The sequence below is a fragment of the Mixophyes fleayi genome, chromosome 10 (genome assembly GCF_038048845.1).
Source record: "Mixophyes fleayi isolate aMixFle1 chromosome 10, aMixFle1.hap1, whole genome shotgun sequence".
In the NCBI taxonomy this organism is placed as follows: domain Eukaryota; kingdom Metazoa; phylum Chordata; class Amphibia; order Anura; family Limnodynastidae; genus Mixophyes; species Mixophyes fleayi.
The window spans coordinates 9,446,552-9,471,608 of record NC_134411.1 but is presented as its reverse complement, the minus strand read 5'-3'; the positions used below and the strand labels follow the sequence as shown (position 1 = coordinate 9,471,608).

The window sequence follows — 25,057 nt, the reverse complement described above, 5'->3', positions numbered from 1 at the left end:
CTTTCAAGGCTATGGTGGCTCTCTGTTTACCTATAGTTAATCTTCACTGTACATCATGTCACCAGTTGACCCAGAAGTCCTGGCTACCCATTGGGTAATGTCTCTTACTTGAATATATTCTTTACAAAGTCCACCATCTCAGCTGTTTTGCCATGCCAACCATTTCTGGTTCTCATTGGCTATGAATGATCACATCAGATCAGTTTCCCATAATCCTCAATCCACAGGACAACACACACCAGAAAGAATAATGCAAGAAGCACAAGACAGAGAGGAAGCGGCACCGTTTTATACTTGTATAATAATAACAATATGTTGAAATTAAATTTTCATTCTGGCTGCAATATTTCTACATTTTTCAAAACTGCCTGAGAGGTTTAACACTTAAATGTTTAGTGAATCACAAAAAAATAGAACTTAAAAAAACCCCACTTGATTGATAACAGATGTAAACTTACAGCACTGTTAGTAAGTCAGCGCCTATAAGCGTTACTTCTGTATTATAGCTATACTATGATAAGTTATACAGGGAGATGCAGGACCATGTGGTGTCAGCAGAGGGTGTCCCTAGTCTATGTCAGCATCTGTGATCCTGGCACTCTCTTTAAAGCGTCTGCAATTTAGGCCGTTTATTGGGTCAAATATCACTTTCCAGCTCAGCCGATAAGAACAAGTGGCAGATTGTCTGAGGTTGCAGATTTTCACTGTCTAAAAATTAACTTGAACTGCTGACTTCCTGCAAATTATTACACTTCCCCCTTTAACTCTGTACATTAACCCATCAATGCACTTAGTTGCAGTAGTTCAGAGAGACATTGGGCCTGATTCATTAAGGATCTTAACTTGAGAAACTTCTTATTTTCAGTCTCCTGGACAAAACCATGTTACAATGCTAAGGGGTGCAAATTAGTATTCTGTTTTGCACATAACTTAAATACTGACTGTTTTTTCATGCAGCACACAAATACTTGATAGCTTATTTGTACACTGAAATCTAAAGTTGATATTTGTGTGCTACATGAAAAAACAGTCAGTATTTAACGTATGTGCAAAACAGAAAACTCATTTGCACCCCTTGCATTGTAACATGGTTTTGTCCAGGAGACTGAAATAAGAAGTTTCTCAAGTTAAGATCCTTAATGAATCAGGCCCATTATTCTACATTACACACACTTCCTTCCTAGATCTTCCCTTCACTCCACCTTTTCTGTATCTCCCTGTAAGAGCGCACAATTCTTCCTTCTGTCTACACGACCACTCTCCTCTCCAATGAATGATACTCTCCTCTCCGTCACATCCCCTCCTCCCTCTCTCTCTCTCTCTCTCTCACTAGGGGCAGGTTCCTTATTTCACACACATCTCCCTCCTCTCTGTATCTCTCTCCTCCTCCATCCCTCTGTCTCCCTTCTACAGACCTCTCGCCTCATCTACATCAGGGAGTGGATTCCAGCTACATCTCACTGACAAGAACCTGTGCCCGGCAGTGTCACACAGCAGGTAAGATGTCACAGGAAGCTGCAGTCAGAGGGGGGCTGGTTATAGGAACTAGGTCTGCTGCTCGCAGAGCCTCTTGCTGCAGCTGCGTTATTAATTCATGTGCACTATTTAAATCCCTTTAACCCCCTTCATTATGGTCTGTCCAGCGATGTAGGGCTAGAAGTGCTCGGGCAATATTCTATTTAGGCTCATTCCATTTGTATTACTTAAACCTTAGCACTGCCACTGTGGCACACATCATACTGTAGTATTACTGTTTAGCTGTCAGGGACTTAACACTTGCGATCTGTGGACCATTAAGACTTGGAACTAAATGAGCCCTTTGATCTACATAGTTGTGCATTGATGTATTTTATTTAAATTTCAATTATGCTTCCCATGCACAGAATTATGTGTGTCTGCTCCTTTAAAGCCGGTATCATTCCAATATAGCTGTCTGATGAGCAACGTATTTCACCTGTCAATCTCCAGCAGTTCATTAATTTCATTCAAAACCATACTTTATATTCTGCTCCCCAAGGAAGGTGCTGGTGTCTGAGCCCTGGTCCGGTAAAACATTTAACCAGTGCCATGCTGTAAGGATTATTGCTACAGATTCTTTTATTAGAGGAACAGAACGATCAATCTGCAGGGTATCATACAATTTGCAGAGAACTTTGTAAGAATACCTCTATCACTGCCTGTGAGTGACAGCATGATTGCCAACCATCTGTACATTTAATGACAGCCGAGCAAGTAACTAATTAGTCACCTTCCTGTCTCACAAAATGAAGAAAAAGAGATAAGGAAGAAATACTACACTCTCCTTATGCCATTAAATGACACATTTACCAGTAGTATAGGGCCTGAATTAAGGCATGAATCCCATTTTTTCATTCATGACGCTATTTGTCCTCTAGATGCTATTACTTTCACCTTGTTATACATTTTAGATTTAAGTAATGTGTCAGTAAAACATCTCAGTAAAATGTTCTAACATTTATAGTAAATAATATTTTCAAAAGTTGTCCCCTTGCTTTACACCTGTCAATGTGCCTTTCTATTCTTTCTGCATCTGCCTTGTGTACGTGCCCACAATGCTTATTGTGGGTTGATGATATAAACAACTTGGGGCGGATGCTGAATTTGAATGCAAAAATGCAGACGCAAAATGCGTTCACAAAAAACGCAATTGCACAAAATTTAGGTGTATGACAAGAAGCTTAACGTGCACCACTAGGGTTATGTGTCAGATACACTTACATACAATTTTTTAAACTTTGGTTTTTCTAGTAGTATAAGAATTCGCTATTGGGTTGGAATAAAATAAAAATAAAAACTATTGGATACAGTAAATATAAATCCTCTTTCCATATACAAGTAAAAAAAAATTAATTCCCGCTAAAATACAATCAGAAAACCATTTTAACATATGCACGATCAATGAAGAAAGCACTTATCAGTTTTAGAGGTGAGTCCGCAATCAGCCAATCAGAAGCGACTAGCTAGTGATAGTAACCGCTATTGATAGGGCTACAGACAGGCATATAGTTGTCTAGATATGTTTGCAATCATGCGATCACACCCTTACTGTACACGGCCTAGTAGACCGCCCCTTTCCTCCCCTGTCCCGCCTCCACAGTCACAAGCAGGCACAAGTCACAAATGCTTGTAAATTTGCATATGTCTTGTTTTGTGGGCAGGCGCAGTACAAATTTGCAGATCTAACACTAAGCTAATTGACGTATTTCAATCTCAGCGTCCGACCCCTTGTGTCATTGAAGTAGAACAACCTACTGATATTGTAATGTGTAGCTAAAAAGTCGCAAGTGCACAGTGAGCATGAGTTTAGATATTGAAACTTCTGAATATATATATATATATATAAAGTATATCTTACTGTACATAGACACCTCAGGATTTATTCATTTATAAGACATAAGAGCTCTCTAATTAAAGAGCTTTAGAATTATCTTCTGATGCAGGGAATAAAGCAATACCATAGAAGTTGCCGCAAAATAGAATTTTAATACACAAATGTACTTAATCAGAGTGACACAGGAGTCACAGTGCAGTACTTGCAGACATTATATAAAGGGATTTCACAGAGTACTTTAAACCTTGCACAAGGATTACGGTCTTGTTGACCTGGTTTTACAACTGTGGTCTTTTACATGACAGTAACCTATGTATAGTGTGTGACTGCAACCCGCACTTACCATTCACAATTATCCATGGACTTATAATATATGGCAGTTTATATACACAGTCTCTCATCTAGATTGAATGGGAGGAATTGAAGGAAAGCTTTTATAATATTGTCTATATGGGAGCAGTTTGCTAAGCAACACAGTGTTGAGGTATGGTCAGGGCCATCTTAACAACATTATGGGCCCCTGGGCAAAGCAGTGCACCGGGGCCCCTAGATATAGATATAGATATATAGATGTATACAGATACAGATACAGATATAGATATAGATATATAGATGTATACAGATACAGATACAGATACAGATATAGATATAGATATAGATATATAGAGATAGAGATAGATAGATGTACTTGCTCAGTGACCCTTGTAGGTTTTTTTTGCAGGTTTTTTTCTTGCAGGATTATTTATTCTCATTAAGAGCCGTGCCTATGGGGCCCCCTTGCCCGTGGGGCCCCCGGGCAGCTGCCCATCGTGCCCAATGGAAAAGATGGCCCTGGGTATGGTTCTTAACACGGGTTAATATCCTATAGAGAGCGGGTACATGGCTGTTGCATTGTTCCTTGAGATCTTTGATCATGCCGCTGACATGTATGGCTGTATATAGAGGTATGTGGAAGCTAGTCTGCGTCTGATGCTTTAGAGGATATATATATATATATATATATATATATATATATATATATATATATATATATATATAACCACCCATATGGCGGTATGCCATACCGTCACAACTCCTATTGCCTTCAAACTATAAAATTCCATTCACTTACATTTCCATTCCATTTTTCAAACAGTCACTTCTAAATTTCCACTTGTGTATATATATCTGTGCAAAGAAAAAAAGGACATACAGGGGGATACTCAATTGATGGTGGGATCGCCGCAAAGCCCGCACTCGAAAAATATTACCGTTAATACGGTAATATTGCGCGTATATACCGTTAATACGGCTCAGGGAGCTGCGAGCTGAAATCCAGCGAGATATTAACGGTAATATTTTTCGAGCGCTGGCTTTGCAGCGATCCCACCATCAATTGAATACCCCCCCACAGTGCTTCCTAGTGCCATACTTATGGCTTTTGACCTTATGTTAAATAAAAAAATTGCATACCGCAAATATGATCTAAAACTGCCCATCTATATATTATGATGCCTACATGTGAATACTTCACATGTGGATGTCACTCTTCTGTCTTCCGGATGTGGTACGTTATTGCAACAAAGAAAATAGCGACAACACTTAAAGCGACGTGAACACCCCAGTTTCTTCTAATGTAGACATGTAGAAAATAGAGACTAACTGAAAAATTTACAGAGAACATAAGCATATAATAAAATAACAGTGAAACGTCCACCACAAAATAAAGTCTTTTCATGTGATGGAGACTCCAAATTAACACTCCCGTGTTATGACAATTTATCCATGACACACATATAAATTGCCTACGTACCAACAAACGTAAATCAAAGCGCATATCTCCTCAATGGATAGGTTTCTTTACCTCCCGCTCTCTTTTGGTATAGTCCATATCCCGCATTGTGAACTTTCCACACTCCCATTTGCCGTATTCACTAGGGTCCCCATATGAACATAACAGCCCCACAATGCACTACACTCGCCACACTCGACCTGTTTGAAACAAGTGTAGTGGATGCTGGTGCTCCTTCCTTGTGAGCTATCTGTCCAGGTTATTGGGAGTTTCATGGGGGAGGGCTTGACACCTGCTTGGCTTGATTTAAGCAGGCTGCGCAGGAATTGGATAGGCTATCAAGTGTCCGCTTCAGATTAATACAACAGTATGAGCCATTATGAACCTGACCCTATTTTTGATGGAAGTAACATGCTGACATAAGAAGTCACTATGAAAAACAGAGAAGTGATTCTAAATGTGCATTACAGAAAACTCTTGAGGATCCTCCCAAACTTAATGTACAGTGTTACGTTTTCACAGTAAACTTTAGTCTCAGGTAATCTCCATGTAACTGTCTGTGGTTTAGTCGCTGACTAATCTCACAAGTAAAGCGGGATAGAAGAGGATGGCATAGACACAACACTAGGGAGAAGTGTGGGAGGTATATAAGAAATAATCCTTCTATACTTCTCAGTAGGGGTAACAGTCCTTTATTCTCCTTTAGCTATTGAACCAATGTAACTGACTAATAATACATACGTGGAGATATTTCTCATGTATATGGGAGAGTAGACTTGTTATAAGAATACCAGTGGCCCCAAGTTTTGTGAAAGGATTCTTGTCCCGCTTCTCTAGTCCTGTTTTATTGAGTCCAGGACTACGTTTCATTGGACGTTACCATCACTCTCACTCACCTTATCATAGGCAAACCGAGGGGGGGGGGGGTTTCTAGTGCCTGGAAACCCCTCTCCAAGCCTGGGGCACTGTATAATTGAGGTGGGTGGACCTTGCCCCTGCTTCACATGGCTCTGCTCGAAAAGAGAGAGCTGCGTGCACCTAACAGTGGTGCACGCAGCATTGGCCCTGTATATTATGGGGATAGGGAGAGCAGCCAAGCAGTCTCTAAAATTATAGCCACGCCCCCATGCATGCTGGTCATGCCCACTGGCACATGGTGAGGAAACCCCCCTCTGCAAATCCTGCGTTTGCCCCTGCATATATAACTTTACCTGTATTACCGAGTTATCTATGTATTATTTGGTTTATTAGTAGATGTCTGGTTTTATTTTTCCTGTAGTTTACATTGTGTTATGGATCTTTGCTGTCAGTTTACTGTATACTAATGTAAAGGTCATGTACGGCGCAGTGGACCATTTGTGGTACTTTCCATAGACGCCACATTCTGTTGATGACAGGTAAGGCTGGTTGTGCTGATTTTTTTTCCAGTCTTTAGCTATTTGTAGTTTGGGTGCATTGTAGTTTGTCTGAGGATTTATTGATTCAACCAACTGGTTTGCACAGTAATATTTCAAAGGGTCATGAGTCAGTTTTATATTAGTAATTTTGTAATTAAGGCTAATAAATCATTCCAAAATGTAGATATTTGTGAGCAATCCCACCAGATGTGTAGAAATGTCCTCTCTGCCCGCAGTGTCTCCAGTATAAGTGGGGATAAATAATGTGTCATTTAGAGAGGACCATTTACCATCTAGTGTAGATATTATAGTTTTATTAATGCAGGATTTGGCTATGTGTGGATGGACGAGCGACCATCCTTCCTGATCTAGGGAGTTCCCAAGTCCTGCTCCCAAGTTGCTTTAAATGATTCCACAGACTGGGGATTAGGCATACTTGCCAACTTTTCATTGTTGGCTTCAGAGAGATCCCAGGGGAGGTGGGTGTGTGGGGGCGGGGCTTGACTAATTGCATCATTTTGGCCCTGCCCCTAAACGATTGTCACAATTTTGGCCAATTACAGCAAGGGGTGGGGCTAAGATGATGCGATATTTGCATCATTAAGCCCCACCACCACTACTTATCTATTGCGGGGGCGGGAATCTGGAGGATGCCCTGCTCTCCCGGGAAGGGGGGGGGGGGGAGCACGGGAGGTCTCCCTGAAATCCAGGAGTCTCCCGGACATTCTGGGAGAGTAGGCACCTATGCGTTAACGAAAAGCAGCTGCTAATGAATCTCTAGAGACTGAAGTGTCTTCTTCTACATTTCTGTCTCCATTACTGAAGTCATGTTGTCTTACCTGTCAGTCTTTGATTAAATCTTGGTCTCCATGAAAATGGCCACCTCCATAGGCATCAATACATGGGCATAGGACACCATTTCTGAACTGTGTCATCATGCTACAGATGGCGAAGCCAACCACGTCTTGTACTGGGTCAGCATCAGGGAGAATGCCAGATTATTCAGGGAGTGCGGGAGATCACCCCTATTTCAGGGAGTCTCCCTGACATTCAGGGAGAGTTGGCAAGTATGGGTTTAGGGGAGCAAATTGTCTCTATAAATGTGAAATCGTGCCAGGTCTCTCCAGGCTATAGGTGCAGGTTCTTTAAATTTGAGTTTACTTCCTTAGCCTAGTTGAACTAATCTGGGATTGAATACAATATTGTGCTTATCACATAAATCAGAAAAGGAACAGAGATTTAACCTTGCCCCAGTCAGCACCTGTTTAAGTAGTGTAGGGCTCTTTAAATTTTCATCTGCATTAGAAAGCAGAGAGATTTGTTGGCTTTGCTGGTAGAACTTTTCGTTTGTTTTTCCTTTTCAGCTCCAGAGAAGCCTCCAGAGACTTGTACGCACCTGAGCTGCCTCAGTAATGAGGTCCAAGGAGGAAACCTGATCTATTACTCAATATGCGCATATTATATTACCATTTGTACAAGATGTACACCTCTCCCATGCCTTAAGTGAGAACCTGCTTGGAAGATTTAAAAACAAAAGTGTATTTATTTAACATACATTTATTACATTAATATTTTATATTGTTTGATTAAAAATAAACCAGAAAAGTATAGTCATATGAGCCAATCCTCGGATCTAATTGTGATTTACCTTTTATGACTCGTTTTAAACTGTTTAATGCATGATGTATGCAAGTTGGAATGTTAACACATATTGAAAGGCAAGCACAATAGTTTTTAATTCTATATTTGTTTCTTGCCTTTGGAAAACATGCATAAAATTGTACTGGATTAAAGGTTAGCACCCAAAAATAAATTTTTAAAAAATGAAAAATGTAAGCACATATTAGTTTTGAAATATGCCCATATTCATAGCACTCCTCCCCTTTACCTGTTCATGTTGTTGGTTACAGCTCTGTGTGCACATAGTGGTGAGCTGACAGCTCTGTTGCTATGCTCGCCTGTTCATAGCAAGCGTACTAGTAGTGTGCTCTACAGTGTAACCACAATGCACTATTGGCATTGTAATCGTATTTGTCTTTTCTACTTGAAGATTAAATTTGTCATTTTGTAATGAAATGCCTGCAGCAATGTAATTTTGAATCAAATGAAAAATAACATACAGCTAGACAATCTGAAAAAACATGTATATTGGTTATTAAAAAACATCAAAACAGTAGCTTTGAAACAATATTTGGATTGATAAAATGTATTCGACAGTTGACGTACCCTCTTTAGAAATAAATAGAGCTATATATGTCTCCCCAAATCATGTAATATTTAATCAGAACGTTAACATGGAATGTTCTTTAGAATTGTTGGAATAACCCATACATTTTTTAACACAGTGTGAAATACTGATTTTTATTTTTCTACGATAAAGAAACCATACTTGCCTACTTTCAGGTAGGTAGGCGACATCCGCAAGAAGGGCGTGACTAGAGCCCCACCCCCAGGAGTAAAATGATGTTTTGTCGCGGGGGGGTGGGAGGGGTTCAAAATTACGCGATTCACAGAGAATCGCGTCATTTTGCTACGGGAATTTCGGGATGCTGGAGAAATGCCAGCTCTCCTGGGAGTCCGGGAGACCGACCTGAATTTCGGGAGTCTCCTGGACTTTCCGGGAGAGAATTGGCAAGTATGTAAGAAACATTATTTTTATGTGACGTTTTAAAAAAGCCAGTAATGTATTCTATGATCTTTTGTTTTGTCTTATGCTGTAGCAGAGATTAGCAAGGATTGTTTCCCCTTAGTGTAATGTTGCCATACGCCTTTCCAAGGTTGGCAGGAGAAGCTGTGGTACAGGCTTGTCAGGTCTTGCCACCTACAGCTTCCAAAACTACACTGTAATCTTATCTCAGTTTGTTAAGCCTGCAATTGTAGTTTTCCTTTGCAGACTCAGTTGTATGTAGAATAGAAGGGGAGGGATCACTGGTCCCTGCATTTTATACAAATCGATTAGTGTTGCCTAGCAGGGGAGACCTAACCTGAGCTCTCCCCTCCTTCTCCGTGAGCTCCCCTCCTCTTAGGGATCACCACGCAATCTTCTGGCACCACTACATTCCCTGCACAACTTTTCATTTGATTGCTATGAGCAGTGATCACAATGCAAGGAATTTGCTGTTTGTCTAGTGATGATGCCAATTGTCTAAATTTGTCCTTTAAGGCCTGGGCCCCGTTTCAACCTCTGACTGCGGCAATTCTGGCGCTGAACCCAACATAGCTCTGTTATCTTGTCTTTCCTTGAATATCAGGACCACTCTGGTGACCCATATAGTCACTCAGGAATTAGACACTGCCACATTTCTATGGAGGGTTTCCCACATTTTTAGTCAGTGACTTTAATAATAACCATGGAAACAGTGATTGCATTTCACAGATTGTTTCCATGGTTACAGATGTTGCTGCGAAGAGATGTCGGATATTAAAAACATGTCTGCCACCTGGCAGACATGGCGAAGCCTTCCCAAAGCTGATTCTGGGTAGAGGTCTGAAGTATCTGGAGTTCTTCCAGTAAGTTGTGGAACCCAGGTTGTTGATTTTAAGTAGTCAAAATCATTTTTTAAATTATTTATGTGTGCAGTTACAATCCTTAGGAATCCATTGATTACTTGGCTTCATTTACATTTCGGTCATGCACACATCCGTATTGAACTACATGCTCTGAAGAAATGTTTCTTGTTAAAAACGGGTCTAGGTACGCTCTGCTCTGACAGACGCTGCAGGATACATATACTACATATGTGAAATATAAAGTCCCAGCAGAGTGCACAGATTAAAAAAAATATTATTAAATACATTAACACCTGTTAATAATATAATTTAATTTAATAATATAGTCGTAAATTAAACATAAAAAGGGGGGTTTGCACTTTATTCCCTCATGAAATACATTGAACATGATGTTATTTATGTCTACTGTACATAAAATGCAGTTTTACCGTTGCTATTGATTGCAGACACATGTCCTAGTTTGTACACGTGGGCGTCATCACTTTCACTCGGCCCTGTAGCACCTGTTGCAAATTATATGACTGAAAAACAGAGCTTGAATGGAATGTTGCTACGTGTGCTCAACCTTGACACGCCCTTACTGTACATTGTCTACGTGCGTAAGCCCCCCCTGTTCTGCCCATGAAATCGTAGGCTGCGGGAAGTGTCCTTTGTGTTCGAAGATGAATTGCATGCAGTTACGTTCACTGGCGTATAGTCCGTTTCTGAGCGCGCTCAGTGTAATTTAACACAAGATACGGCACTTAATGAATGAGGCCCTACGGTTTTCTCCTCAGAACATTTTGCCTTATGATACTTTGCAATAATATTGAAAACTGTTGTAGGTTATTGCCCACACCTGCCTGGACTGGTGGTCAGTGGTCTAACACACACACTGCTGGCTGCAGTGCTCACATAGTGCCTGTTCTAATAGGAGAAACAATGGTTTATTCTATTATAATAGGACTCCGAGAGCCGGGTGGAGCACCCGGGAAATAGGTGCTGGGGAGAACAAAGCCCTATATTTATATTTTGGATTACTTTTTCAACAAGAATAGAAGAATAAGAATCTTAAACAAATAGGCGCACTGCCTCATAAATGAGATACATATTACAATTATCCATCAGCATTTAATGTTACAAGTACTGCATCCACCTATCCACATTGTTTTATTTTTTTAGACATCTGGAGCTGAGGAAATCCCACTGTGCTGTTCATGACCCATATTTATGACACTGGAATCGCTGATGTCACTAGCTCACCCCTCCCCACCTGTGTGTGTGTTTTATGCTTCATCCCGGATCCAATGCTCCAATCACAGAGCAGATTACTGCCTTGCAGACACTTCTAACTGATGGGATGTGTATTTATATCCTCCCTGAGGGAACAGAGGTGTCAGAGAGAGAGACAATTTGTAGTCAGTCTGTTACCAACCTCTCGTCTTGATGTGAAGTTATACATCTATGCTGCTGCACAGACTGATGCATTCATAAGTAATACAGGCCAGTGAGGAACATGCTTTATAGTAATAGTCTTTATGTCTGTGCTATAAAACTTCCAGTCCTCTGTAGAAGCCAACAAACACCCTCTGAGGATAAGTTTTGCATAGTATACAATAGGCAGACAATGTTCAATCTTGTTACTTAACATGTGTTACAGTTTCCTCAACATTCTGTATCTCATTAACCTATTCATTGCTAATTACCTTTTCACAGATATTGACTTTCCTGAGAAAAATGAGGATGCTCCTGGGTACCGGTAGTCAAGAGAGTCAGTTTCCATAGCAACTATTGCCAACACTGAGTCTAGACTGTGCAGGGGGGGTGGGTTGGTTGGAAAAACACTGACCAGCAATGTATTGAGCATCAGGCTATATAAACAGTAAGCTGCTTGAAGTAAAAGGTGTCTTAGGTCCCTGCTTTAGCTGGGATGGGTCTAAAACAGGCCTGTCCAACCCTGCGGCCCTCCAGGTGTTGTGAAACTACAAGTCCCAGCATGCCCTTCCAGCTATCAACTGGTCATCCACTGGCAGAGCATGCTGGGGCTTGTAGTTTCACAACACCTGGAGGGCCGCAGGTTGGACAGGCCTGGTCTAAAAGTTTATTTTGCTTTGTAAATTTGATGCAATTTTTAGCATCTGTTAAACTTTAAAATGCACTAACATTACATTATAAAGTCAAAGGTTATAGTCATTTGTTCATGTACAAAATAATCCCCTTTTTATGTCCCAATCATCAATTACTGCCATGTTTCCTTTTAACGGTAACAAGATAATGTTAGTTTTGGCTGTGCTCTATCTGGTGGTGTGAGGGCTCATGCAGACGAGAACCAATGTGTTATCTGTGGTAATCCGGCTTAATAAATCGCATTGTATGCGGACGCAGGTCTATGCAGTTTTGGGCCATTTTTCATTAGGTAGATGGATGATAAAGCAGGTTACTAGATAGAAAACTGGCTGCCGTATACAGCAAGATGAAATGCACCAGGTCAAGTCACTGTACAATGATCCATTGTTTAAACACATAACACAGGATATATCTGATGTACAGATTTGCATAATTACTCTTACTGCTAGTAGTGGAAGGGGCTATTTACCATAACATGTTCCCCTATATGATAAGGAAGAATAAATCAATTTGGACTAATGGATGGTCAGAAAAAAAAACTAAATTGCACAACTACAGAGGGCTTATCCTCCGTCCAGCGATGTATTTGCCAGTTTTTTACAGAGTACACATCTGTTCCAATGGGTGTTTCCGGGACACATCCTGTTTGCACAGACACTGTGTGTAAATGCACGTTGTGTTTTCTGCTGAAAGAAATTAAATACTATAATTGGGGAAGGAAAGCTACGGCCTCTTCTCAGCTTATGTTGACTAATATCTACAACACTGTCACAACATGCTGGGTGTTCTAATGCAGCCAATGTTGGAGAGTCACAGTTTGCCAAAGTTCACTGTTTTATAAACAAAGTCACCTTTTTAATAGTCAGCCATGACAGTGAATGAAAACATATTAGAGGACTAAAAGATCTGCTCTGCGGCTCAGTATGTTCCTTAGTAACAATAGCAGTGATTTTCACATGGGGTTAGCATGAAATTGTGTCCTAAGTGACAATCTAATCTCGGGCATGGGTTATGTGGGGCTGATGGGGTTAAATACTAGCGGAGTGACAATACTTCCCTACAGAGCTTTATCAATGTTACTCCTTGCCCACAAATCACACCCATTTAGGAATGCTATCAGCCAATCCGAAAACTGACTTCCTATCCTCCCTACTCCCTCCCTGACATTGAAGGGGCCAATAATGTTACAGGCCAGATTCTTATGTGTTTTAGGAATGAAGCTTGCAGACAAAGCATCCTTCTTATCTCATGAAAGTGCACTTGAAACAAAATGTTAAACATTACAGTGTGAATGTTGGATATTGTTGCACAAGCAAAGCAGCTACTGCTGGTTTGCTGTGAAATGAGATCTGAGCCTGCATTTATACAGTAGGGTGCTCCAGAAGCAGAGGCAGACGTGTAGATCAGGGCTTTGAAATCCTACAGTACATATCCTACATATCTTGTAGGCGTCCAGTATTCAGCTAACAGCCAAACCGAGAAAACACAACTTTACATTTGGCTTCAAACACTGTAATGCAGTAAATCTGATAAAAATACAAAGTGTGGATATAATCATATTGAAGTAAAAAAAAGGCAATGCCATATAGGAGTTAATTCTCATTATAGAGTTACTTACCTCTCACTGTAGCAAAAAAAACTGACAAGTGTTGGCCAGCGTTTGTCTACTACAGTGTTGGCTAACCTGTGACACTCCAGGTGTTGTGAAACTACAAGTCCCAGCATGCTTTGCTAATATATAGCAGCTTATTGCTGGAAGGGTATGCTGGGACTTGTAGTTTCATAAACACTTGAAGTGTCACAGGTTAGCCAACATTGGTCCACTATATCCCTGCACAACTTCTTGATTTACTAACACTAATGCTTCATTCTTCTTTTACCAAATACATTGATTTTACCTCTTCTCCTTACACCCTACCTTCTCTCATTCTGCTGTGGCTTTAAATTCTCAGTATCCTACTTACACAGAATCTGTACTATTGTAACATGTATGTGCAAACAGCAGGAGCAGATATTACTTATCACACTTCTACTCACTCTACACTGTGACACAAAACAATTTGTGTGCTTAATATACACGTGACAAGAGTTATAATCCAACCCTTTCAAAGATCAGATTTTAAAGTAAGTACATTAAAGAGACTCCATCATGAAAAACAAATGCTATAATTTTAAATACAGAAAAGTTTATTGTACATATTTGAATTTTTACATTCATTGCACGGCAGTGATTTATGTTTTGTTCTTTAACGCTTCGCGTTCCATTTCAGTACGTCTGACATGTATCAATGTAGTTGAAAGATCATCTCAATGGACTCTATGGGGACAATTCAAATCAACATAAGGTCCTGTAAGAGCCTTGTGAGATGTGCGGCTGGGCAGAATACCAGTTATTACAGTGGAGAAATCTCCTCTCATCTTTGCATGCACCTCTATGGGACCTTGCGCTGAACTGAATTCCCCACTATAAGTCCGGTTAGGGAGCATTTACATATGTATTTGGAAAGCTGTTTTGTGTCACAGATGCACCATAAAAGAACGCAGGCTGGACATATTTGTAAGTGCATCCAAACGCTTATAAAGTGCATACAAAAACGTCAAAGATGGATCAGGCAACATTTGTGCTGGAGCAGCAGTCTTCTTTATGCACTGAATAAAGACAGCTAAAGCAAAGCCTACTTCTTTAAAAGAAGACTAAGGGCTAGATTAGCTAAACTGCGGGTTTGGAAAAGTGGAGATGTTGCCTATAGCAACCAATCAGATTCTAGCTTTCATTTTGTAGACTGCAGTAAATAAATGACAGCTAGAATCTGATTGGTTGCTATAGGCAACATCTCCACTTTTCCAAACCCGCAGTTTAGTAAATATACCCCCTAAATGTCTCTACTGCTTTCCACTCTATGCAGTTGGCCAGTCATCCCTAAGTCTCCATCTGTCTTCTTCATTCAGTCCCCCTTTTATCAGTCAGCCAGTCCCCATTCTCTGCCCATCGTTCTCCTGATTGTTGTGGTCTATACTCCCAGTTACCTGCCCACTCCTAACATCTTAGTGACCGGCTTCTCCATTACAGCTCAGTACCATGCCAAACCCGTTGAGAGTGCATATTTCCAAGAGAGGGCTCCTGTGTTGCTGTGCAACAAAACCAGTCTATGCTCAGCTATGAACTGAAATGGCTGAAGAGCCAGGAACCAACGGGTTACCTTCTCGTTTGACTCATGGCTGGTTTGCATCAAGTGTGGTGGAGCATGATTGGTGACCAGCGTGAATTCCTGACAAAACAAACAGTATTGTACAGCTTCGGCGGCCCACTTTATGGCCATACATTCCTTTTCTATAGTAGCATAATGAATTTTCCATATAAGGAGCTTGTGGCTCAAATAGAGTAACAGATTCTCAACGCTGTTGTATACTTGGGACAGCGCGGCACAAAGACCAACATTGGGCCCATCAGTTCGGTGGAGAAATGTAGGATAAAAATCTGGGAGTAGTAGAGTGCAAGTTCAAGTCCCAGAAAAGCAGTGCCAGATGTGCCCAGACCAATTGGTCTGGATTATTCTTTCTGAGAAGCTCCTTTAGGGGCACGGTTCTAGTGGCAAAGTGGCGAAAGCACCCATAGGCCCAAACAAGTGTTCGGTTTTTCTTATGGGCCAAGGCCATTGTTTTATGGCCTCCACTGTACATTTGAGGCTTTATCTGACCGTGACCCACCACATACCCTAAATACTTGGTTTCCATCTTAACAATAGCACACTTTGCAGGGTTTAGTGTAAGAATTGCTAAAGGTAAGGACTGTAATATGGCCTCTACTCTAGAATGATGGGACTCCCAGTCAATGAAATATATTACCACTTCACCAACGTATGTGGGTGCATGATCAGCATAGTGCTTCAGTATACAATTCATTCACATCAGGACTTTCACCGGCTCGTTTTACTCCATACTGGTCCTGACAGTCACCATCAGATCTCCACATGTGATCCCGACTAGCACTAGATTGTGCTTCTTCTTGCCAAGGCGTAATGAAGTTTATATGATAAATTTGTTCAGTTTTTCCCATAGGATTAAACAACCTCATAGTACCCTTGCTGGTCTGCTAGGAGTTTACTATTTTGTGTGGGAAGTAGGACCAACATCATTCTATTGAAATGATGTGGATACTGCCTTTGTCTTTACACTCACTGACGTTTTAAGTGTTGTTTGAAAATAATTAAGCTACTTTTGCTTTTCTCTCTTAATCAAACATGCCTTCTATGGGGTTTGTTGCTCCCAAACCCCCGTAGAGGTTTGAGGGATCTTCTGTATAGCAAATCACAGGTATGGAAGAAGTGTATCCCATTCTCACTTCTCATGAGCTAGAATGTTTCAGAGTGCAATTATAATGTTCTATGAGCCCATCGTTTTGTGGGTGATAGACTAAGGTGATGTTTTTCATGAGTTGGGAAACAAGGTCCCCAACAAGATCTCTCAGTGTATCTCTAAGTGTGTAGACATAAGGACTAACTCTTTGACAACCCATTCTGGAGGTCATATTCCTTAAGGCCACTGCCTCTGAGTGGCATAGTGCAACATGAATAGAATATATTATTGGCTGCTTCATGACTTCTCTAATGGTTCATGGCTGTGCTTTCAATGGTAACTAGCAAAGTAAAAGAGAATGTGAGGTGAACAGGATGACAGTTTGGGTCAAGTTCTGTTGCCATTTGAGCAGGTCCTGCAGAAGTGTAAAATCACTGCATATATCTCCAGACATAAGAACTTGTAATTAATAATTAATGTTTTATCTTATCCGAGTTGACCACACACAAACATAGCCATGTGCCATTTTTAACACCATGGGGGTGGATACTAAGGGCTGCTCTGCCTTTTCCCCCTTTATTGTAGCTACTGTTCCAGTCTGCTTACACCCGACTTAGTTCTAGGACCAGGTTGTCAAGTTTCTCTTAATACCAGTCTGCTGAGAGCTTGGACTAGCAGGTAAGGGTACATACCTCGGCATTTTTTGGGTTGCTCAGAACTTTTCCACTGAGGCGATAAACTCATTGTAGACTTGGGGATCACTCTGTTCTATTCAACGCTGAAGAGCTGGTTCTGGTCCCAGAGAAATGAGATGACAAGAATTTGGATCATCTGTCTAGGGGTGTTTGTGTTTGGTCAAAGCCATCATAGAGCTGGGTTCAGACTGCTTCCTCACATATTGCCAAGTGTAGAATTGATGAGCTCTTCCAGCGGGAGAAACTCCATTTTGCTCCCTTTACTTTTGCTAAGTCAGCGGCTTCAGCTTCGCCAAGTTCAACACAAGCTGATTGAATGAGCAGATTGGATGCTCACAATTAAGTGATCCGCATTTACCAACATAATCTGTTCGATTTCAATTGGATTGTTAATGGATATTGCAGTTGGGTTTGGGTCGCACGCTGTGATGTGGGGTGAACTGCCCAACAACAAATGTGTTACCACAGCATATATGACCAGAAATACACCCTACCTCATCCACATCTCTCTAAAACATTAAAATCTCTAGCTTCAAATGTTACATAATGGAATATAATGACACTAAACCCTTAGATAAACTCCCAGTATGATTATTTTCATCACCTCGCATCATTTTTTCTCCTCACAGTAAATGTTTGATATGTGTTGGACAAGGAAAGCATAGGCACTCGGGAATGATGCAGATGGAGCACTACCTCCGTTTACATTGCGTATCTTGAGTGAAATGCCCTAGAAAGTGCTGCAGGCATATGTACCTATGCAGATTTAAGTGATCCTGGCACTTCGCCTGCTGGCTCCTGGCGAAGTGAGGCGGGGGAGGGAAGGATTCTAATGTAGGCCTAGTAGAGTCAAGGTGTGTCCATGCAGTTTAGGAACGCATGCTGATCGGACATAGATGCATATACACCTGTCCATTTTGTATTATTTGAGGATGGTCAATGACAGGTGAAAATAGAAAATATTGATGATATTCTCCAGCAATATTGAAAGGTTAGTGATTGGCTGTTTGCGAATGCTCTGCTGACGCGGATAGCTGCTTTCTTCATTACGCCTTTTCTATGTGCGTTGAGCCTGTGTGTTTGAGGTTTTATGGATGCACAATAATGAATACATATTTTGCAACCAAAACAAATGTTTATAAAAGTATGTGTCGTATGCCTGCCGTAGACCAGACTCGCATGCTGCTGGTGCAGAACTGTATGTATCTTACAGCTTTGTATATGTATCTGCCCGGAATTCCAGTTTTTTTAGTGAACGCAGTTTGTGTCTCTGATCTTGGGCGCTAGTGCGGCCAACTCTGCCCTCAGTCTATACTATATCCAACCTTGGTTGCATTTTTAGGAAGCTCACAACCAGATAACCCGCAGCAACCACTTAAAAAACCAGTGTGAACAGGACCTTTTGGACATTTGCCCCCCAAAAATAGTAAAACAGAGTCTGTGTTTGAAATTGTAGCTAAATTAAATAGATAATACCCTACTAATGGTTGTACAGACAAGCACTTGTTGCCTTCCAAGGATCATGACATGAGTAGATTGTCAGTAATACACATCAGGCTAGTGATCTATAGAACTCTACGCATTGCACGTGTGATCCTACGGACAGTAATTAAATACATGGCACAAAAGCTGTTAAATATCAATTACGCCCATTATTGATTGATCAGCTTGTAATATATGGGTAACGTGTAACCCTCTCTTGTACAAATCACAATTGTCCCTGTTGCATTATATATAGTGTATCATCTCAGATTGTTGCACATTTTCACACTGGATCTCCAGAGTTAGACAATCCCTTTAGAGCTGAATGTGTTAAGTACACAGGAAAGTCCCATATATGGTGATAAAAGAGGGGTTTTGTAGCATAAAGCTCTCGAGCAAAGTCTTGAGGTAAGATGTGCTGTAGATAGTGGGATTAACAAAGTGTTCAGATATATATCATGTCTTTGTTTCGTCTTTCATAGGAGCTGACAGACTCGATCAATCTCCACTACAAGAGGAAGGAGCTCCATCTTTTACCTGGGTTACGTTGTAATTAAATGGCTGATAAACAAATCAGGTAAAATACACATCAGTAAGTGTGTGATACAGGGGTATTATGTGTGCTGCAGTGATTGAGGTTCTGTCCTTGTGTGGGATGGACATTCTCAGTACAGTAATTATTTCTTTCATACCTGGAAATGTGCCACATCTCATGATTCATGTATCAGACTGTGCAATGGTATAATATTGCAATATTTCCACTCCTGAGATTTTCCACAGTTTATTTTGGATTAATTGCAATCACTTTTGTTAGACAGAGAATGGTTCAAGGTTCATAGTTCATTGTTCTGCCTCCTGTGATATCATCTATATCTATACACTGTAGCAATCTTCTCCAGAGAAAAGGTGACAAACATTACTCAATCACTGCATGTCACATACACGTTTTATTCACACTTAGTTAATAGACTGAAGGGCTCTGGTAGCCCCACATACCAGTCACTACTACTAGAAGCAGGGCTTATCGATACACCTGCAAAGGAGCAGGAGATATTGTGGATCAAATAGTAATGATGGTCAAACACGCTGATAATGTAGCCAGTATTGAGCAACCGGCCCAATATCGCAGTGCAGACCATGAATACGCCCATAATGCCCAATAATAATATGAAATTTATCAGATCATTTTTGGCCATGTTGTTAAATGGGGTCAGTAGATCATCATCATAGCAGCTATTTATATAGCGCCACTAATTCCGCAGCGCTGTACAGAAAGAACTCACTCACATCAGTCCCTGCCCCATTGGAGCTTACAGTCTAAATTCCCTAACGCACACAGACAGAGAGAGACTATGGTCAATTTAATAGTTTAATCTTTTTGGAGAGTGGAAAGAAATCCATGCAAACATGGGGCAGGGACACAGATAAGGCCATGGTGGGGATTCGAACTCATGACCCCAGTGCTGTGAGGCAGAAGTGCTAACCACTAAGCCACCGTAGATGACCATATGTCGTCATCTGTGACTGATAGTAAAAACGGTGCCCCACTGTGTATGAGCTGGCCCCTGTGACTTCCACAGTGATAAGTATATATGCATTGCTGGGTCCTCACCCCCCCCCCCCCCCCCCCCCGAAAAAAAAAATTGTTTATATTGGTGACTGGTAATTATGACACTGACTGCGGCTCAGAGCACACCCTGAGCAACAGAACTTCTCATGTGTTCCCTGCTTAAGGAGAAATTGTTTGCTATCCCCAGTGTAAATAAACCTCAGAATGTTATGGTGCATATTGTGGTATGTATTGTATATGTATAGCGGCAGTGGGCTGGTATGCAGTGATCTGCCATACTGCCACTTCTCCTACTGCTTTGATTGCAAAACTATAAAATTCCACTGACTTACATTTTCCTATCGCCACTTATAAATGTCAATTTCGACCACAGTGTAGGGTTGTAGTAAAGGTTTGGATTGGAGCAGTGGTGTGTGTATCTTCACCTATACCTGATAGCAGGGCCGGCTTCAGAAAAAATCAGGCCCAGTACGGGCCCCCCCCATGAGCGGGCCCCCCCCCCCCTCCACCATGAGCACCCCCCCCCCCCCCATGAGCAACACATACTTACCTGGGGCCCGCCGCTGTTCTCCGCTATTCTGTCTTCAGCCTGGCACCAGGATCTGATCACAGGGGTGGAGGAATCATTCCCCCGCGATCATGTGATCGCAGGGGGAATGGTGAGCCCGGGCCCGGTACAACAGTACCCCCTGTACCCCCCTGATGGCGGCCCTGCCTGATAGTGTGCACCATCCTTGGTCATCCTCCTGTACGTAGCAAAATGATTGGCTGGTATGTAGGGAATCTTACTCAGTTACTTCCCCTGGCAGTACTGACAGAACCTTCATATATTGTACACCACACCCAATGTCTCAGACCCTAGAGACTTAGCGGTTCCTCCTATCAATCTTGCTAGAACTCTGTTATATGGAAGAGCAAGAGCGACATCAATAGCTGAAACATTAACATGCCAGGGTATTAGGGATCTTTGTACCACATCATAGCGTTGTTTTGTCACATTATCAGTATCTAGTGTGTGGTAGCCTAGATGTCAGGTGTCATTGTTTAACATCACTGTTTTCTGTCCGCAGTTTGCCTGCCAAGCTTTTAAATGGAGGAATAGCTGGATTAATTGGAGTTACCTGCGTCTTTCCCATTGACTTGGCCAAGACCCGACTACAAAACCAGCAAAATGGTCAAAGAATGTACAAGAGCATGTAAGTGGGAGAGTTGATTGTTTTATGTTAAGAAATGGCAACAGAAAATTGCATTGTGCAGTCAGTTCATGCTGACTCTGTTCACAACCTTATTAATATCATCAAACTCAGATACAGTAAAATTAATTAAATGAAGTGTCACTTATTTTAACTTTCCACTCCTGCATTTTAAGCAGTCAGAGTACTCCTAAAGGTACTCTCCTTCCTTTTTCCTGGACGGGTATTGTCTAGGCCAATAGAATGTGACTGCTGAAAAATACTGTCCAACTTTTCCAACATGACTGCATGACTCTACAGACTAAAATATGTTATTCGGTAATTTGTAACCAGAATTAGGTTATAACGTTATGACAGCAAATAGCTCTGCTCATATTCCTGGTAAACAAATATTGATCTTCCTTGAAATGAAGATATGGGGGAAGGAGAGTTATAATGTTACTTTACCTCTCGGAGCCACCGACCTCTATTATGTCCTTGTAGCTGTGAAGGAGAAGTCATATGATGCTGAAACCACACAAAGCAAACATCAGATGCTGATCTTGCAGAGAAAGATGATAACAAAGCAGAAAATTAGGCCAAATTACACTTCTCCTGGTTTACTAGGAGCAAAAACCAGGACAGAAACTAAATTCCAGAGAAATAAATTTGACATTTACATTCATGGTTGTCGGTTATTTTGCATCACATTAATAAAAGCAATTAAGCTTTATTCATGTTAGTTTAGTAGCACACATTTAAAATATATACAAATGTTGGGGGTGCGTGAGCTGGGCTACAAAGTCGTGGCATGTAGTGTTAGTGTCAGTATAAAGGTCTTTCTCTTGGGAACCAATTATATCATCACCATCCTTCTCGGTCCCCATGAGAACCTATGGTGCATGCCTTACTTTTCCTGTCTTTTTCCCCCGAAGCAGTGCTCCTTCTATGTCCTTATCGAATATATATATAGTATCCAGGTTTATCATTGTATTCCCACATAGCTTTTTAGACTGCTGATTATTTAAGACTCCTATGTGAGCCTCTTGTGTAGCCGTTCATTCTTTGCGGAGAAAGGCATCACATAATGTGCTTGAACATATCTCTTTCTCCAACCAGAGGTCAAGTCTCTCTACATGAGTTACAACTTTCGGGACCTGGTTTGTCTGCTAAAAGCTTCCCTTATGTAGATTTGCTGATTGTACTTTCATGCTTGATATTTTCCTTTTTTTTTTTTATTTCTATCTTTTTGTCCTCCTCTTCCTTTTTTGCTCTTGAGGATAGTTTGGCATTTGCCGCTGCCTGTTTGTGACCCTTTAACAAGACGTGTAATCTGTCAGTTGTGAAAAACGAGTCTTCTGTCAGGATGTTGGCCTCGTGTTCTTCTTTCTGATTAACCTTATTGCCTCCGAGTCCTGCATGTACCACCATAACCTAGATTATTCTTTGGCTTTCTGTTATTTTCTAAGATGTTAAATTGCTTTTGATAAAAGGTGACTCCTCCTCTCTCCCATAATTCCCCATTCTGTGCTTCTTCTAGCATTATTTAACCTGCTTCCATATTATGTCTTATTCAGTCTGAGATGATGTCAGGGGGTTTAATACCCCAAATAAACACAAAATAGCTTTTATCAATTACAAAAAACTTGGTGCAGGAATCTCATTTCTCGCAGTACAGCTTAACAAAAATTTATGGTAAACAAAAATTTTCTTTACCACAACTGATTCAAAATACAGGGGTGTTGCGATTTTTCTTAGCAATAATATCATCTGTAGGCCCCGGCAGTAGGTACATAATCATAATGAGCTGTCTGAAAGGTATGGTTAATTGTTTTTGTAGTTGAGGACAGACACAATTTCTTACAAAGGTATTTCCTTACCTCAATTTTTATTTGGCCTTGCACTCTGAGACCATTGCTCAGGCAGCCCTCTTTCTTCCTCCTCCCTCTGTTTATATAAGACCTTGCATATTGAAACAACTTAAGAATACACAGTTTATACATTCCTGGTGACAGTGTATTTCAGGCCCTAAGGAATCAACTTATTTTTCTAGTGTACACAAGTTATGTTAGTTTACACTACATCTCTGTTGACTTGATTCTGAGCCTGATATGTTAGGCTCTTGCCCAGAAGGCAGCAATGATTCTCTTCTCTTCCACCTTGAAATCGTGAATAAGAGATATCGGATGTTTAAGGAGTATTTTCTTCAGAATGATATCCCTGAAGTCCCAGACAGCTTCGTAGGCTGCCGCCAAAGTGGTTGTCAGAGGCACCTTGACCAACTCCAGTGGCAAACAATAATATACAATTGGCACAGGTGAACATGGCTAGGGAGAACTGTAATGACGACACAAACACACTGTAGATCCCTGTGGCTACAGGAAAGAGACTATCCTGTGGGTTCCCCCTTCATCAGCAGGCCTAAAAAATGACCATGCTGAACATTGTCCCACTTTTCTGTCAATTCTAATACAGCTAAGGGGAGGGGAACACTGCCCCATTGAAGCTTACAGTCTAAATTCCCTAACATACACACACACAGACAGACAGAGAGAGACTAGGGTAAATTTTGACAGCCAATTAACCTACTAGTATGTTTTTGGAGTGTGGGAGGAAACCAGAGCACCCGGAGCAAGCCCACGCATACACGGGGAGAACATACAAACTCCACACAGATAAGGCCATGGATCGGGAATTGAACTCATGACCCCAGTGCTGTGAGGCAGAAGTGCTAACCACTAAGCCACCGTGCTGCCCACATTTCAGCCCCTCTAAATAAATCAATAATAAACAAATGTATCACAGGCACAAGTTTTTTGTGTTCCAAAACGGAAATATAATCTGTATTATTATCCACATAGATCTGTCCTTCAATGCTAAATGTGAACTTTTGTGACACAGTAATTTCTGTTAGCAAGAAAGCAATACCGATACGCAGAGTGTGCGAATACAGCATTTATATAACAATAAATCATTAAAAAAAATATATATACAATAAGTATCAAAGGACCACAAAGGCTCTGGTGCAGAGGAGAAGTTAAACTGAACAGACCAGACCTTTAACACTGTTTTATATGTATTGCTCAGTCCCATATATAATGTTTCAATTTGCAAGGCACAGACACACAGTAACTGATATCAATCAGCAGTTCAAAGGTCAGTGGTACTCAAGACTTTGGCCTATGGCCGCTTATCTAGCAGAGCTGAAGATATGCCGAGGAGTTCTGGGATGTGATTGAGACTCAGTAAATCGTTTCCGTGACAGGATGGACCCTCAGATAGCTCTCTTTATATAATTGATCTCTCATGTAAATTTATTGTACAAGTTCGTTCTTCAGTGAAATGAACCATAGACTCTTAGTGAATGAGGACAGAAATAAGAAAGTAGACACTGAATTTGACCAGATTATGCTTAATGAAAAGTTAATTCATGTTATCCCAGATTCCTTGCGGGCAGTTTGGGACCAATGGATTACACTCCAGTCCAAGAGCCAGAGTGATAAGCTCATAGGTTCGAATAAAGTGATATCACATCAATGTGATGGAAAAGGGGACACCAGTTCAACGAGGGAGCCTATGACAGGGTCGGGTTGAGAGGGGGAGTCAACTATTACACGAGGTTGGGTCGTTATTGTCCTAACGTTCTGGAGAATTTCTATTAACCGTGCTTGTGTTATTTTAGTTGCTATTGGTCCCTATTTGCATT

At 41.0% G+C, this 25,057-nt stretch overlaps 1 protein-coding gene across 1 annotated transcript in view; it reads left to right on the top strand.

Moving 5' to 3' along the window:
* The first annotated feature begins 1,184 nt into the window (after nucleotides 1-1,184).
* SLC25A22 (solute carrier family 25 member 22) overlaps nucleotides 1,185-25,057 on the top strand; it is a 52,491-nt gene continuing 28,618 nt past the window's right edge. The window contains exons 1-3 of the mRNA XM_075187831.1: nucleotides 1,185-1,497; nucleotides 19,092-19,186; nucleotides 21,250-21,375. Of these exons, the coding sequence (XP_075043932.1) occupies nucleotides 19,167-19,186; nucleotides 21,250-21,375 (146 nt within the window). The 5' untranslated portion in view covers nucleotides 1,185-1,497; nucleotides 19,092-19,166. The remainder of the gene's footprint in view (nucleotides 1,498-19,091; nucleotides 19,187-21,249; nucleotides 21,376-25,057) is intronic.